At 34.8% G+C, this 18839-nt stretch overlaps 1 protein-coding gene across 1 annotated transcript in view; it reads left to right on the forward strand.

The window, feature by feature from the left end:
- Nucleotides 1-16917, forward strand: part of LOC150100141 (toxin-like protein 14) — a 36465-nt gene extending 19548 nt beyond the window's left edge. Inside the window, exons 2-3 of the mRNA XM_090403018.1 lie at nt 5006-5126; nt 15959-16917. Of these exons, the coding sequence (XP_090259144.1) occupies nt 5006-5126; nt 15959-16073 (236 nt within the window). The 3' untranslated portion in view covers nt 16074-16917. The remainder of the gene's footprint in view (nt 1-5005; nt 5127-15958) is intronic.
- Nucleotides 16918-18839: the final 1922 nt, after the last annotated feature.

Genomic DNA, 18839 nt, shown 5'->3' on the forward strand with positions numbered 1-18839 from the left:
GTTATTATACAATCTGATCATCTCCATCAGTATTTTACAACTTTTTTTTATATACAGTATATAATAGAAAGGGTCTGCGCGGTTAGCCGAGTGGCTTTGAGCTTCGCAACCATATGCCTGGGAAAGGAGTGTCCTAGGTTCGATTCCCGTCGACGACGTGAGGAGCTTAAGGATCTTCCTCAGCCATAGCCAAGTGAGCCGGTCTTGGGTGTGGACAGCATGGTTTTTTCTGCCAGTTTATCTGGGGTTTTTCATCCTGCAAGCAGGCAAACTGGACCCGCGAACACACAGGCTACAGTCATAAAAATATTTCCCGTTGCAAGGAAGGCAACGGGAAACCACTTTGCGTCATTATCTCCGTAGTAATCATCTGCAACCCTCTCAAAGATAGGAAGCTACAGGATCAGATCAGATAATAGAAATGGAGACAAGCTACACCTTGATTAATTTTCTGTTATTTTATTACCTAATTGCAATTTTATATAAAAATTATATCATATACTGAATAAATATAATGGATAATTTTTGTTTTTCTTTTTTCATTATGCACCATAACTTTTTCAAAGTTGTGGAGCCTCATGAATAGGAGGGGATATGATTGAGACATAAGCTGGTCAGGGGTTGTTATCGGACAGACATGGAAAAGATTTTTCATAAAATGGGAGTAGGACAAGAGGCCATTGCTGGAAACTGTATAAGGAGGGTGTGAGCAAAGGAGTGAGAAGCAGGTTCTTTGCATGGAGGGTGGTTGGTGAGTGGAATGCATTGCCTGAGTGTGTTGTGGACACATTGAATCAGTTTAAGATGCGATTGGATGAGCATTGTATGCAATAGTGAGTACCTCCCACGATGAGTCTCTGACTCCATGGAGGTCAAATGTTGATAACAATAATAATTTTCCTAGATATTATATCAAAAGCTTCCTCATAACCTATAGTCACATACATTTCAAAATTAAAATTTCTTTTTTTCCCCTTAATTCGTGTTAAGACATAAATATTAACTCAGTGGAAGTTACGTTTGCATCCTCTGCACTAGGCTGCCCGAAGATAGACTTAAGTTCAAGTCTAGCACTAGAGGAACTTTTTCTAAGTCTATCTTCGACCAGTTCCTGAGTTAGTCGATCTCTGGCACAGGCAAGCAGGTTTTTCTCATGGAAGCTTTTTTGTCCCATAAACTAAAAAAATTCGACAGTAGGACCCATGATTTCAGACTAGCATATTCTGTTAGGGTTAGATACCAAGAGTTGGCAGCACTTGTTTTTTTCCCGTCTTTTCATCAGTTACCACTTATAATTAGTAAGTCATGGGCCAGCTATCGCTGACTACTGGTGGAGATTGAACTGTCTACTTAATCTCCAAAAGCTAGAGAGAGTTAAAAGGCTTTGTTGCCTCCTCCCTATAAGGGAATAAAAGGTGTTAGCTGATTTATTTTTTATATATTATTATAGATTATATATCATTTTTATTTCTTCTTGAAAATGAATGATTCATTTTGAAATGTGTTAGAAAATTATCTGAATGCATTCAGAAATATAATTTTAGATAAAAGCAAACATTTCTTTGAATAATAGTTGAAGATTCGTCCTAGTTTTGGAACTAGTATGAATAAATAAAGATAAATAATAATAAAAAGGGTATAATAATCTTATCTCTGCTCATCAGGGTATTCTTCAGTAACTAATTCAATGAGCTGCTTTAGCCACTTTTGCAATATGCCCTCTAAATTTTAATTCCATATCTACTAACATCTCCAAATCCCTGGCTTCATTATTTTCCTGGAGTACAGTTTCATCAATGTAGTACACAGCTGGTAATCTTTTCACTCCAAAATGCATAATCTTATACTTTGACACATTAAACTGACACCTATTCTCCTTTACTCAGACTACCAGTCTATCAAATGCAAAATTCTGCAAAATTTTAACATCATCTGTATTAACTATTACTACCCAATTTTGCATCATTGGCAAACAACTGAAGAGTTCTCAGATCCTTTCCTATATCGTTAATGTACAAATTAAGTAGTAGTGGTCCAAGAACAGAGCCTGTGCCAAGCCACTAGTTACAGGCCTTCTACTGGACACTTCTGAATAAACTACTCTGATATCCCTCCATCAACCACCCTCTTATTTGCTTCACCGACTTTATATCTATCCCCATGTGCTGCAATTTATTGATTAGAATTCTATGTGGTATCCTGTCAAAAGCTTTCGCAAACGTCCAGCAATCACTGATCCAAGCAATCTCCTAAGCTTTTCATACCAGCCTTATAATTCTGCATATATTCCCCCCCCCCCCTTTACTGAAAATTCTACACATTTAGCCACTTCCCAGATCAAGACCATATGATCACTCCCACCACTACTACTGGTCTGCAGTGGTTTGAAAAAAGTAGCACCACATTTGATCTCTTCAGAACAGATTCCAGATTACCTAATTACCACACCAGCTGTACTAACATCAGATAGTCTTAACTCTTTGTAGATAGGACTGTCATAATATCCATTTATAGCATATATGATAGCATTTACGTAATCTTTTTACCAAACTATATTAGAACAATATAAATTATACACTTTAAAATGTATAATTTATATTGTGCTGATACACAATAACGAGTCTGTGCAGTCTTGCAGAAATATCTCCTGTTTCTATTATAGAAAGAGGAGACATTTCCACAAGACTGCAACAGTAGAAGAAAGACAACTTAATAAGTTTGGTTTTAGTCACCAAGTAGAAAACTTTTTTCTAGGATTTTCTTCAGCTATAAACATCCAGAGTTTTGACTTTTGCAACTTAGGAAAACTGAACTGTAGAACTCACAATATTTCAAGCAATAATACATGTTAGCATTTAGGATTACAAAGTGGCAGAACCTGTCTGCTATGCTCTCTCTTTTTGAAATCATAAAAAATCACCAATAGACCCAAACTCAGCTTTTGGTGAGTAGTGAGGGCTACCAACAGATTTTCAAATGTTAGAGCTAAAAGAATTCTACATAATTCCTTCAGGGACCATGAACACAGTGGGTTTGGATTTTTTTTTTTACATTTAAAATTATAATAATTTCATATGATTATTATAAATGCATGCATTTTAAAACACACATAGATGGCAAAACATTAACCACAACAATATTGCTATGGTAAATATTTAGCCAGCCTGGTTGGTTGAGTGGATAGAGTATATGCAACCAACAGGCTGCGAGCTCAAATCCTATTGAAGACATGGATGTATGTGATTGTCTTTAGATGGTAGAATTTCATTATTCATTGTGAGACCACCACCCTGCTTATTGGATGCCTGAAGTTGCTTGAAAAAGTTTCATGTTTGATCTCTAGAGGAGGGTTTCTGGACAAGGTAAAAAAAATCACAAAAATTAATAAAAATAGAAACAAAAAAGATATCTGACCCATGGTACTAATATACTATAGGTTTGCAACCCTTCGTGGGTGGGAATCACATTAAAAAAAAAAAAAAACATTAAATCAGTGGTTCTCAAACTTTTTGCCATCACACTTCGCTTTAGTGTTATCTCAATGTACACACTTCCCTTAAAAATCCAAACACTAAAATGAATACAAAAGAACAATGCAAACAATACAATGAATTTTTTTTAATAAAGATATAAAAAAAAAAATTCAAATGAACCAAAAATAATTATTTATCCTAAACAATTATATAATAATTATATAATTCTTCATAACCACTTTAATGAGATGGATGTTCCTGATTTTGATCAGTTAGGAAAGAAAATCAAGGAAGTCTTTGACAGTACTAGGCAAATACGTCTGGAATCCAACTGATTTATAAACTTTGTGTATACTATACACTGACTGCTGAAAATCCAGATTCAGATAGATAGGTTATAGCAAATGGGATTAAGGTTAAAAGAGCATTACTTGCCAAAACTGGACATGCAGCCATTTGGAAACACTAGAATTCATCAAGATTTTATTGATTTTGCTTTAGCAAAGATTTGCTCTGTAATTCGATGAGATTGAATTTATTGTAAGAACGTAAACGTTCTTCACACCTCACCTGGACTCTGTCTGTACTACCTCCTGAAGGGAGTTACATCTCACAATTTAGGAAGCACCACATTAAACCATACAGGAAAAGTCAGAGACCACATGTGATTACAATTAAAAGGCAAAAATATAATTAGTGGGTGGTAGATGACTGATTATGTATGGCTGTGTAGTGTCCTCTATGAGACAACTTTATGCAGCCCACAGAATACATGAAGGCAGTGATGTGACTAGGCAGGTGCAATGGGTATGCAAGCAATGGGCTCAGGACAAAGGGGGGCTGAAATGGAATATCAACAAAAGAAACAGTATTATATATTTTCATTTTTTCAAATTTTAAATTTTGCTGCCATGGGACCCGATTCATAAACATATTATAATAATGATAAACAAAATTTCTATTTCTATCGTATTTGTTTTTTATATTTTTTTTTTTCAAAAAAAGGGAGACCAAAAATAAAATCTTGCACTGAGCCCATGAAAAGCTAGTTACGGCACTGCATGGAGGTGTCACATAAAATAAAATAATAAATGAAACAACTGTTGTACATGTTTATATAAACATACCATAACCACAGTTTTGTATTGGCATTTGATATACCACCTCCTAGTTATGCCAAAATTTTATTTCCCATGTAACATAACCCACTCATGGATAATAGAGCTTGTTGAAATGAATGCTAATAATCAACATTCAAAATAATTATTCTAAATGTTTAAGATATTGTTTAATAATATAGATAGTGGAATTTTTCTTATATTATGGTTCTCTCATTCTATATTATATTTAAAAGAACAATGCACTAGAATGGGACCTAAAAGATGATCATGACAAATGAATTCTGGTATAACAAGCTAGCACTAAATTACATTAATAATGTGATTTAATTTGTGTACAGTATATTTCCTAATCAAAATTATTCTGCTTTACATCATTAACAAATCTGAAATCAATATGGTAACACATTTCAGGTAGATGCATTGAGGATGACTGGACGGCACACGAAATGGGTGATACATGGTACAATAACGAAAAATGTGAAATGATGTCTTGTGTATATTATGATGGCATACTTTATATCTCCACTTATGGGTAAGCTATGTGGATTTTGAAATTTTTTTACTTTTCTTTAGGTTTTAAATAAGACCAAGCAAATTTTCAAATTAATACAACTATATCTAGAAAGCTAAAGTTTAATTAGTAATAGCACTGAGACCTAAGTGTTACTTAATTAAAAATAACTCTTCAGCTCTAGGTTAGGTTAGGTTTGTCAAATATGTGATCCTATGTTGTCAACTTTAAAATTTTGTTTATCAAACTCTTGCTATAGCAAACACCACTATGGTGAACTTGCTCATTATAACAGACTACAAATTCCTATTCGAAACCCAATAAGCTGCCATGTAATTTGAAAGGAAATTTATCACAAGACTTCCACTATTATTATTATTATTATATATGCATCTCCATGGAGTCAGAAGACTCATTGTGAGAGATCCATTATACACACAATACCTCTCCTTAAACTCATTCACTGATAAAGCACCTGCAACCACCTCTGGCAATCCATTCCAGGCCCACCCAAGCAATAAAATCCCTTTAATAACTTAAATGATATTATAGAAAACTATTTTTTTGGTCCTAATGAATCTGCTATGACTTGTTGGAGGGCATGCCACTTACTGATGTGAATGTACCATGCCTATCATATCTCGATTATAAAAGAATAATGCACTATTTATTTATTAAACTATATTTCTCAATTTGATCAATGAATAACTGATACCAAATGGGTGTTATCAAAAAAAAAAAAGCATCAGATAAATAATGAATGGGGGGGGGCTATGACCTATCAAGCATATCCCTTTGGGTGACAAATGGAGAAACCTATGACTTGTTGACTTGAAACTTGTTCTCAGTTATGGACTACTCTGAATATACTGAATAAGGGGCTGTAGACTATCCAAACTCAATGCCTGCTTATATATATATATATATATATATATAGCTGGACCACCCTATTTCTAGGGTATATAAATATAGAAATCTGGCCCTCCAGGTTGGGGGATGGGCAATGGATTGACAGCTCATTCCCACTACTACTTGTTAAGGAACATGTGGAAAGAAAAAGCCTCCAACTGAACAAACCTAATGTGTACAACTTGAGGAAGCAGATATTGGATAATGATTCTGGAATGTGGAACACAAGAACATTATATAAGATAGGAGCACTTAAAGCAATCATATCAGAAATTCATTGACTTAAACTGAAATTAGTGGCAGTACAACAAACAAGATGGAATGAAGCAGGAATAAAAAATTTTAGAAAATTCACAATTTTTTTCAATCAGGGAGCGATGAATTTGGAATAGCATTCATAGTAGAAAGAGACATTAAAGAGAAATGTTTTAGAATTTAAACTCGTGAATGAACGATTATGTGCATTAAAAAAAAAATCAAAAGACTTTATTTATGGATTATAGATGACCATACCTTATCAGAAAAGGACAATATTGGAAAAAAGGGATCTCCTAACCCAATGATATAAAAAATGTTTGCTAGAGATTTCAATGAAAAAATTGGAAGATATGAATAAAGGAAGAAGTGGAAAATAGCCTGTATGCCCATTCTAATGATAATGGAAGAAAATTCACAATTTTTTTAGAAAGTAAATAAAGAGTCCATCAAAAAAATGTATACACACCTCAGCAAAAGAAAAACCTGTATAAAAATTGTAATACTAAATTTATACAGACATCAAGGGATGAATACAAGTTACCTTTGACTTCTATAATTACACGAGGTGCTCAAAGTGGTTACCATTAGCGTCCAGACACTTATTATTACGGCGAACTATTGGTTGGGCAATGTTGGCCAAAGTGTCCAGTGGGATTCACACAAGGTATCATGGGTCTCAAACTTATCACGAACATGTGCAATTGTCAGGCATATTGGAGGATGTGTTGCAAACTCATGCCTCCATTGTTGTTGAACTTCAGCAACATTCGCAAATTTAAAATACTACTTTACAATGGTCTTGCGTTCCTCGAATGACAATCATGCCTAGCCCATTTTGTTTGATCATCCTACTGGTCACATGTTGATGCTAGTATTCATGTGAGTAATGACATCTTTTGAGAGAACATCATACTACACACTGCTACCATAATTCGATTCAACTTCGAAAACAGTCCATAGATGAAATCTGTTAAAGTGTGTATACATTTTTTGATGGACTCTGTATATGGTTATATCTTCTGCATCTTTTGTTGAGAGTTTATTTTTCACTTGGTTAGACTATAATAAGTTTAGTTTAATCCTTTATTCAAGTGTGAGCAAACAAAGTTTGCACCTGAAAGTATCTTCAGGACTGGGGAAAGGTAGTGCAACACCAGGCAACTCGTTGCAAAGGTGGAGAAAGCTCTCATTACTCCTATCTCAGTATCTCCCATAATGCAAAGCACATCTCCTTGCAGATATGTGTAATGCTATGCATTAAGGCAAGGGCCACTATCCATACTGGTTTCGACCTTTAGTGAGGTCTCGTCAGTGGGAGCCAGGCCCAGCAGTGGAGATACAAAGGCAGAAGCAATGAGAGGTCATCCTAACCTATAGGAGTTGCCAAAGGGTGTGCAACCTTATTATTAAATTACTCCGGATTCGGAGAAAGATGTTGAGAGTTTATTTTTCACTTGGTTAGACTATAATAAGTTTAGTTTAATCCTTTATCCAAGTGTGAGCAAACAAAGTTTGCGCCTGAAAGTATCTTCAGAACTGGGGAAAGGTAGTGCAACACCAGGCAACTCGTTGCAAAGGTGGAGAAAGCTCTCATTACTCCTATCTCAGTATCTCCCATAATGCAAAGCACATCTCCTTGCGGATATTTGTAATGCTATGCATTAAGGCAAGGGCCACTACCCATACCGGTTTCGACCTTTATTGAGGTCTCGTCAGTGGGAGACAGGCCCAGCAGTGGAGATACAAAGGCAGAAGCAATGAGAGGTCATCCTAACCTATAGGAGTTGCCAAAGGGTGTGCAACCTTATTATTAAATTACTTCGGATTCAGAGAAAGATGTTGAGAGTTTATTTTTCACGTGGTTAGACTATAATAAGTTTAGTTTAATCCTTTATCCAAGTGTGTGCAAACAAATATTGAGAGCTTTCTCCACCTTTGCAACGAGCTGCCTGGTGTTGCACTACCTTTCCCCAGTCCTGAAGATACTTTCAGGCGCAAACTTTGTTTGCTCACACTTGGATAAAGGATTAAACTAAACTTATTATATTCTGCATCTTTTCCTCATAAAGGCATTCATAAAAGAATTTTGATGTCCTCAGATGGTACTACATTTAATCAGAATGATCATGCTGAGATAAAAGATTTGCCATCAAATATGATGCAAAATCAAAGGGAAATTTGTTGATTCAGATCATTATCTGGCCAAAATTTAGTACAGGTACAGAATCTCTATAAATGAAAGTGCATGAAGTTTAACTTGAAGAGCATAGAGAAGATTGCATAGTTTGCATCTGATGACCCCATTGCAAAAGTATGGAATTGTTCAATTGCACATGTGCAAACATTTAACTGGAATGTGTTCCAATCCTTCGGCAATATGTGCAATGAATATTAAGAGTAAAGTTTTTAGTAACAAAACTGATTAATTCATGATCATTATCATCATCAATTTTCTGATATGTACCCTCAAGGGGTGTACAGGCTACTATGAATAAGTTTATATTATTAATAATCCCCTATTAACAATTTTCCTTAAATTAGTCTATTACTTGTCAGCTACATATAATACTGCTTATAACATTTCATTCTTTTTAAAGCACTACTGACTGAATCACTCCATCTAGTCCTTGGTCTTCCTTTGGGTCTTTTTCCTGCCATTTTGGCATCAAACACCAATTTTCTAAACTTTTGATTTCCCATTCTGTTAAAGTGTGTCTATACCACCTTAGATTAGCTGCTCATACATACTTGAATGTGTTCCTTCATAATGTCTTCATTTTTCATATGATTCCGCCATTGATGCCATCTGTTCACTCCCCTAATCTTTCTTAGAACTCTCATATCTGTGGTTTCTAATCTTTCATCAAATGGTTTATTTCTAACTCAACTCTCAGATCTACAATTTAAAATTGGTTTGAGCAGTGTCTTGGCTAATCTCTCTTGTTCCATATAAATTTATTCAACTGGCTCGAAGCATACCAGCTCAGCTTAGTCTGTTGTTGTCTATTTCCAAATTTAATTTGCCATCTTCACTAAAAACTGTGCCTAAATAGTTGAAATATTTTACATGGTCTATTAGGCTCTCCAATCAGAATCAGCTGAAGTTTTTTATGTTTCTACTTATTTTCATAGTTTTGGTCTCTTTATTGATTTGCATGCCAAATTTGTTACAGATGTTATTCAATTTAGTTAGAGAATGCTGTAGACTTGCACTGGATGTGTTTAAGAGTACATCATCATCTGCATACAGGGAAACAAAACCAAAAAACAACTAAGTTTGATATCTCCAATTCTAAATATCAGGTTTAACACCACTTTCTCCCATGTGATTCACATAGATGATGAATAAGAGAGGAGATAATGTGAATCCTGTCTTATACCTGATTTTGTCAAAACTATCTTCCTGTATTTCCTTCAATTCTAACTGCTGACTCACAATTTAAATATAGACATGTATAATGATTCATTTATCCCATATAATTGTAGTGTTTTGAAATGCTTTTCTCTGTGCATCTTGTTGTATGCCTTTTTCAGATCTACAAGACTGAAGTACAGTTCCTTGTCATATTCTCATGATTTCTCAATTATGTCTTCAAGTGAAAATCTGATCTTGACATTGTTGTCACGGCTGACCTGACCCAGCTTGTTTTTCTCAAAGTTTCTCTTCCACAATCTTTCTCAACCCGTTTTCAAATATGCTTGCACAAATCTCATTTGGAACACTTAATATTGAATTTCTTCTGTAATTTCTACATGTCAAGCTTTATTCCCTTTTTTATGGATGAAAACTATTAGAGCTCTATTCCAATCATCGGGAATTCAACCTTCTGACCAGGTCTCTGAATTATAGTGCAGCTACTGCAAAATTTTTATACTTCCATAATTAAGCATTTCTGGTTGAATATCATCTACTCCAGCAGCCTTTCACATAAACTGAATAGTTTATATAAGTAAATGGAGAAATATATATTTAATAGCTCCTGTGTTTTTCGTCCTGTAAACTCAAGAAAATCGACCATAGAACTCACACTATTTCAGACATTAAAAATATTGTGTTAGGGACCACAAGATGGCAGAACTTATCGCGCAGTCTCTTCGCTGCACATGCCACTTAATTAGTGATAGCCTTGGGCCAGCTATCTCTGATTGGCTACTGGTAGGGTCGTATTTTACGGGATTGTCCCTTATTACGAGTTTGTGTCCTGACGTCCTGATAAAACTCTTCGGGACGCAGAATTGTCGCGTAATTTGTGTTTAATATTCCCATTCTTAAACATAAAACATGTAATTGCCAAGAAATCGATATTAGTTATTGATCATAAAATTGTCTTATCAATTGACAATACTGACATTTTGCGAGAATAGTGCAACTAGCAGACGTTGTAATAACTAAGCATGGCTTATTTGATATGACACAGATCTGTTATGAAGCATAGTTTTATTTTATATGCCTTTAAAATGCCGAAGAGAAAGTGTGTTCTCACAGAAAAGCTAAGGACTGAATATCCTTTTATTATACCATGTAATTGTGATGGCAAAGTCGACGAGAAAGTGAAATGTACACAATGTAATGCAATATTCAGCATACAACACGACGGTCGGTCAGACATCACGCAGCACATCGCTACGAAGAGACACAAATTAGCATAAAATGCAAGTGTAAGTAGTAAAGTGTCAGATTATTTTTCTAAAAAAACAATGGGTGAAATGGAAAGAAATCTTGCAGCTGATGTAGCTATATTTGCATATCATGTATGCATGCACAACCAGAGTTTAGTTCGATGGACTGCACGTTGAAAATAATCCGGAAACTATATGAGAAAAAGTTCACTTGCGATCAAAAGAAGACTCAAACTATAATCGTGAGTGTATTAGCACATTATGCAATTGCTGTTTTCAGAAACGAACTTGTGAAAGCTAATTATGTGTCAATAATGATAGACAGTTCTAACCACAGTGCTTTGAAAATAGTTCCAGTTCTAGTTCGATACTTCATACCAGAAGAGGCCATCAAAACTATGGTTTTCTAGAGTTTTTAGATTTACTGTGTGAAACTGCAGACCAACTTACAGAATATGTATGGCAACTAGTGACAAAGTGGAATAATGAAAAGAAAGTTGTTGCCTTGTCAGCAGACAATACTAATACAAATTTTGGTGGAAGTTCCAGAAAAGGAAAGAACAATGTTTTTCATAAATTTAAATCAAAATTGAATTGCACATTGATATGCATTGGTTGTTCATCCCATATCATAAATAATGCTATGCAATATGCAGCTGATATATTGCCCATGGATGTTCAAGCTGTCATTGAAAAATTATATCAGCATTTTTATATCTACACTGTTAGAGTGCATACACTCAAAGGTTTTTGTGACTTTTTAAATGCAGAGTAGAAGACAGTGTTAGGGCACTCTAAAACACGATGGTTGTCTCTGTACCCTGCTCTCAAAAGGATGAATGAGATGTACGAAGTTCTCAAATCATATGTTCTTCATCATCATCATCATCAAATTCCTGCCATGTACCCTCAAGGGGTGTACAGGATATGACAGTACTACATGAAAAAATTACATCATTACTAACTTCCTATCTACAATTTTCCTCCAAATCAGTCTGTTACTTGTCAAGACTCCAACATTATCAGATCTTATATTTCTATCGTCTAAGGCACTTTGTACCGTATCAATCCACCTATATCTTGGTCTTCCTCTGGGTCGTTTTCCGGCCAACCTGGCAGAGAACACTTGTTTTGCTAATTTAAGTGACCATACCACCTGAGATTAGCTCTGCTAACGCATTCCTGGATGCTGACAATGCCAAGTTCTTTCCTAATATCCTCATTTTTAATATGATATTGCCATTGATGCCATCTGTTCACGCCTCTAATCTTTCTCAGGACTCTCATATCTGCGGTCTCTAGTCTTTGGTCAAGTGTTTTACTTCTGACCCAGCTCTCAGATCCATAAGTTAAAATTGGTTTGAACACAGTCTTGTATACAGCTAATTTAGTGTTCCGACTAATTTCTTTCTTATTCCATATGAATTTATTCAATTGACTTCCCACGATACCAGCTTTGCTGATTCTGTTGTCTATATCTATATTTAGTTTACCATCTTCAGTAAAAATTGTGCCTAAGTAGCTGAAATGTTTTACTTGTTCCACAGGTTCTCCATTCACAACACAGTTGACATTTTCAATGATTCTGCCTATTTTCATTGTCTTTGTCTTTTTATTGCTGACCTTCATACCATATCTATTACAACAGCTATTCAATTTAGTCAGAGAATCTTGCAGACTTGTAGCGGATTTATTTAGAAGTATAACATCATCCGCATAAAGCAAAGAGCTGACATTAACATCTCCAATTTTGATATCAGGTTTAATACCACATTCCTTCATAATGTGATCCATATAGATAATGAATAACAGAGGGGATAATGTACATCCTTGTCTCACACCAGATTTAACATTAAACCATCTTCCTGTACTTCCTTCAATTCTAACTGCTGACTCACAACTCAAATAAAGACTAAGTATTGCTTGATATAATGCCCCATTGACACCATATAACTGCAGCGTATTGAATAGCTTCTCTCTTGGCACCTTGTCATATGCCTTTTCCAAATCGACAAAACTTAAATACAGATCTTTGTTATATTCCCATGCTTTCTCGACTATTTGTCGTAAAGTGAAGATCTGATCCTGACGGCCTCTATTTGGCCTGAATCCAGCTTGTTCTTCACCAAGCTTTTCTTCCACAATTCTTCTCAACCGTTTCTCAAGTATACTTGCATAGATCTTGCCAGGAACACTCAGTAGGGAAATACCTCTGTAATTCTCACATTCAGTTTTATTTCCCTTTTTATATATGGGTACTATGAGAACTCTACTCCAATCATCGGGAATTCGTCCCTCTGTCCATGCTTTCTGAACTATGCAGTGCAGCCACTGTAAGACTCTTATACCACCATACTTCAGCATTTCTGGTCGAATATCATCTACTCCTGCTGCCTTTCCGCATTTCAAGCCTTTGATGGCTTTTTCTACTTCAAGTATGGATATGTATTCCTGACTGCATGCCTGGTCAGTGTTTTTTATCACTGTGCTGTCATCACTGCTTGTTTCATTTAGCAGTTTTTCAAAGTAATTACTCCATACTTCAAGGATATCTTTTTCTCCTGTTTTCATTTCACCTTTATCATCTCTAATTCCTTTTACAGCACTCTTTCCTCCATTCCTAAGCTTCTTCAACAACCTCCAGAATATTTTGCCACCTTCTTGATATTTATTTTCTATATTCTTGCCAAAGTCCTCCCATGACTTTTGTTTAGCTAGTTTCACACACTGTTTAGCTTTCTTACATATGTCTCTGTATTCTGTAAGAGTAAAAGCTGACTTATTTGCCAGGAACTTTTGATATGCTTTCTTCTTTTCCTTCACTGCCTCTTTAACTTCCTGTGTCCACCAGGGAGTTCTGATTTTTTTATCTTTGCACACAACCTCACCACATGCCTCTCTGGCAGAATCAATCAATGTTTCCTTCAGAGTTTGCCACTGAATCTCCAAGGTTTGATTCCTGTTCTCAAACTCTTTCATTTTCTTTTCAATAATATTTCTGTATTTTAGTCTACAGTTCACATCTGAGAGCTGCTCAACTTTTATTCGCTTTAAAACTTTCTTACATGTTATTCTTTTCAATATGAAATTCAATTTTATCCTGCTCAAGACTAAATAGTGATCACTTCCAATTTCAAATCCTCTGTACACTCTGGTGTCCTGCACCAGGGAGAAAACATCACTATCAACAATAACATAGTCAATGAGACTTTTCTTATTCCTAGCCTCTTCTCTCCATGTGAATTTGTGCACATTTTTATGTCGGAACATGGTGTTAGTAATAACCAGTCCATGTCCTGAGCAGAAATCCAACAGATATTTGCCATTATTATTAGCTTTGCTCTTTTCTCCAAATTTTCCCAAAATATTTTTGTATGTCTCACAATCATTTCCTACTCTGCTATTTAGATCCCCAACAAGGACCAACTTTTCCTTTTTCATTGTGTCAGTTGCTTTTTCTAAAGCCTCAAAAAATTCCTCCACTTCTACCTTAGTAGAACCTTCTGTGGGACCATAGGCACAAATAAGTCTCATTGTCCAGTTCCCCATTCTCATATTTGCCCACATTACTCTACTTGAGACTGACTGCCATTCAAAAAGATTAGCCTCGTATTTTGTGTTGAATACTATGGCTACTCCTTTTCCTTGATTGTCATTGCCTGAATATAACATTTTGTATTTATTGCTCAGAAAGATCTCACCTGTTTTGGTCTTTTTTGTTTCAATCACCCCTATTATATCGATCTGGTACTTATCTAATTCCTCAGCTAGCTCCATTTCTTTGCCATTCAGGCTCCTTACGTTGATAGTACCGATCTTTAACCCTGGTGATGTTGAGTTGGGGTTTGTTTTCAGATTTGTTCCAGTAACTGACTTTTCGCTGTTCGCCCTGGTTCCCTGGCGAAAACAACGGGGGGCCTTGTTTAACTGGGCGACGCCCCAGCCGGCATGAAATTTTGTCATGTTGTACCATCATTTTTATTTTGGTTTAACCAATAAGAATACAATTTGGTTGGCTAAATCCCAAATTGCCAGCCCATCCTCGTTTGTTCAGTATCAAAGCAGATACCCAACAGGGTGCACCACGAGAAGGTGAGGATTGGACATTAGGTCAGAAGCCCTGGTCGGTTCTCCGCATTCCTTTAAAGGCTATGTGGAGGTCTCCTCTCAGTTATACAGCTTTGACCCTTAAGCACCCCCAGACATATATTATAATAGAGCTTAATATGAGCTTTATTTACACTGATACCTGAATTGTTTTTACAGCATAATTACCCATAAAAAATTGGCAGTTCAAGGCAATTACTTCGATATCTTTATGCAGTAAAAGCAATTTAGGTTTGATGTACTGCAGAATACTTTAGGTCTTCATAAAAAGCATCAAAATTGAGTTCTTTGTAACAGCTTAGTTTCCTTCCCTTGCTCTATCTGATATGACAAACAAAGTAAGCCCCCCCCCCCTCCCCCAAGTTATTTAATGTGGTTCTTAGCTCCTGAATTCTTGTATCTGCATAGGCATTAAGATATAACTTTTTTTTAAAATTTTTTTAAATTAATGCCTTTTATTCCCCCAAAGGAAGTAGATGAAGCAATTTAGCCCTAGATAACTTTTTGGAAACTGGATAGAGGGGGGAAGGGATCAATCATAATCATTAGTTAAATAATGATAGCTAGTCCAACACTATAATTTTTAATTGGTATCCAGAGAAGAGAGGGTGGCAGACAACTATAAGGATAATGGTTATCTGAAATAATACAGTTCTACAGTGAATTTTCTTGAGTTGTGCGATTAAAAGTCAGAGCTTCCGTGAGGGGAAACACCTTACTTGCCTGTACTAGAGACCAACTAACTTGGGAACTGGCTTAAAAAGTTCCTCTGGTCATAGAATAGAATTAAACTGAGAACAGTCTTTCTTCCATGGGAAACATTTCCACAGGGATACAGATTTTTGATTTTGTTCTTATATATTAATTTTGATGACATATTCACTATGCTAAGCATGTTAATAATAATAAAAATAATACAGTAATCTTTTTCTATTAATTTTGCCCATTATTTTCTTTAGCTGTGGAGTTGTAGGATACTCTTCAGAGTGCTGGCTTGAGGAAGGTACAGGTGAATATCCAAACTGCTGTCCACAAGCAAGATGTCCAGAGGATGAAGAGGAGATGCTTGGCTAGTTAACTCATAGAACATAATATTTGGTTCATGAATTTGCTTTAAGTTAACTGTAAAAATTTATACTGATTTCATTCATCCCAACTATTTCTTTTAAATTCCTTATATTCCATAAACATAACACTGTAAATGCATGATATATACACAAATAAGTATTTAACGGCATGTTAAGGTGATGATTTGTCTTGTCAACATATTTATTAACTAGCATTGAGAGTGCTACTATTATTAAAAGTATTTTAGTTTAGGATGTACATAGTAGAAAAATAATAGAAAATGAAATGCAGTAGCATCACAGGAAATTAACAGAAAATGTTAAAGTAACATTTACTGAGAATTAAAATTAGTAAGCTGCAGTACGTCTTTTTTTTTTTTTTTTTTATCTAAATACACAGTGGGATCAAAGTTCTACATATATGCTTTAAGAATGAATAGTCTGAGTGACTACTCCTTCCATGTGAGTTATAGTGCACCTTTATCTCAAGGCTTCCTACTTTATTGGAGGTGGAGGAGAAACTTTACTGTTAGGAAGAGATAGTCTTACATTAGTGTTGAAAACAGATACTTAATGTTTATGTTCAGTTTTTTTTTTTTTTATTAAAGGCTAATAAAAATCTCACGATGGATATATGTAATTAGTGTTACAATCAATTCTAAATATTTTATCTACCTAAATCTTGCACATCTTTCATGCGAGAAAATAGCTGAATGCTCATGCATAGAATTATAACACTCATCTCAATATATCAATGAGCTATTTAATTAGTCTCTTTTTTTTATTTACTAAGTTATCATGTAATTATATGTATTTGTGTATCTGTATAAAATAAAACTTCAGATGTATAAGGCAGTCTTATGTGTATTCTTGCTTCAGTTCATTCATGATGAAAAAACAGTTTCATCTAAAAGTCATCAAATGGAGCAAAATTTTATATTTATCCTTTGCATGTGAAAAATTCTCTTATCTCTTACCAGATAATCTCTCTTTAAAAGAAATTACATTAATTTTGCTTCAACTCTGTTATTACTACCATATTTAGAACAATATCTAAGATTATTAATAATTATTTTTTAAACAGTCATCATAAAAAATAATAGGAACTAATATCATATTAACAGTCTACATTTAAAATGCATCACTATTTTTGAGAGATTAAGTTTAGCCTAGTAAAATAAGGCATTCTATAATTTTTTTGAGTAATTAGATATACAGTACAAACACATACTGGACTTGGCAAATCAAGCCAAAAGAAAAATATTTTGAGCTCTGATAACAGAAGGCTTTTGCTGATAATGTGCTATGCAAACACAGTAGAAAAAATAATGATGAAACATAGAATTCATTCAATTGTTCAATTGGTATGCACAAAGACTTACTAAAATGCGAATGTCAGTAGAAGACCTGTAAGGCTCAGATTATTGCATCAGATTTCTTTTTTGTCTTTTACCAGGCTCTAAAATTTAATGACTCCTCAAAATAACATTTGGTTCTGCTACCCCCCCCCCCAATGAATTTGATTATATGAACATATACAGACATAAGCAAGCATATAAGCATGCTTCCAAATGGTGCAATTTGGAAGCATGCTTATAAGCAAGCATTGGACAAGTTGTACTGATACAAAAGAAAACAGGCTTACATTACCAACATATAAAACGAAATTTATTCATTCAGTACAAATAAAACTGAACTGACTTAATTTATTGACTATAACAAAACATGAAATAAAGTTAAAAAAAAAATTAATTTTCCAAACTAACATGCATATTTTAGCCATTTAGCCCAACTTTCACAAGGATATTAAAACATCCTTATTTAATCCTCATATCCATTAAACTTCTCATATTTCAGTATTTCAACGAATCTAAATTACTTATTTTCTATAGTCAATACAAATAACACATTGAACCTTATAAGTTAGGGGAGATAAAAATCCCTCATTGTTTTTTCAGCCAGTAAGCGAAACTAAGATCGAACACTACGATCTGTAACGTTTCATGCCGACGAACTGTCAGCGTATCCAAGCGTAAGTGACCACTTGGTAGTGCCACACCACGGCAACTCATTGCAAAGGTGAAGCAAGCTTCCTCACTGTTCTTGATATTTTCTCATAATGTAAAACACAGCTCTTAAGAGATGTAGTACTATTTTACATTATGAGGAGAGGTCACTACCCTTTTGGCTTTTCATCTTACATTGAACCTTAGTCGCTACTATAAAATTGTGTTATGATAAGAAATGTAAACAATAAAATGCATTTAACAGTTATCCTAATAATTCATTTCAAATGACTATTCAATCTACACTTTATCCTGGCAATCAACTTATTGCAACTATTTACTCAGTGGGACTCATCACCATTAATACTAATACAATGATACTGCATTTTTAAGGGTTTTCGCTCAAAAATGGTACAGCCTAAAATTAGTTAACACAGAAGGTTGGAAACCTTTTTAGTTGGGTTAAGGGTTAAATAATCTGGGATCCTTTCTCTAAAAGCCAAACGATTTTTCTTAAATCATTTCCGATCTCCTGTTGGTGTGAGGCAGAGACACTATCCATTTTCTAACCAAGATGGTATGATTATAAATATCATTATCACTATTTATTTACTTAAGAATGAATGGGAAACTCTGGGCCAGTGAAATACAGTAAGTGAGCATTATAGGGGAGGTATAAAATATATATATAAATAAATCAGCTAACACCTTTTATTCCCTTATAGGGAGTGGACGAGGCCTTTATACCCTATCTAGCTTTTGGAGAC

The sequence above is a fragment of the Typopeltis vanoorti genome, chromosome 13, assembly GCF_054136105.1.
Source record: "Typopeltis vanoorti isolate ZY-2024b chromosome 13, IOZ_Tvanoo_1.0, whole genome shotgun sequence".
Lineage (NCBI taxonomy): Eukaryota > Metazoa > Arthropoda > Arachnida > Uropygi > Thelyphonidae > Typopeltis > Typopeltis vanoorti.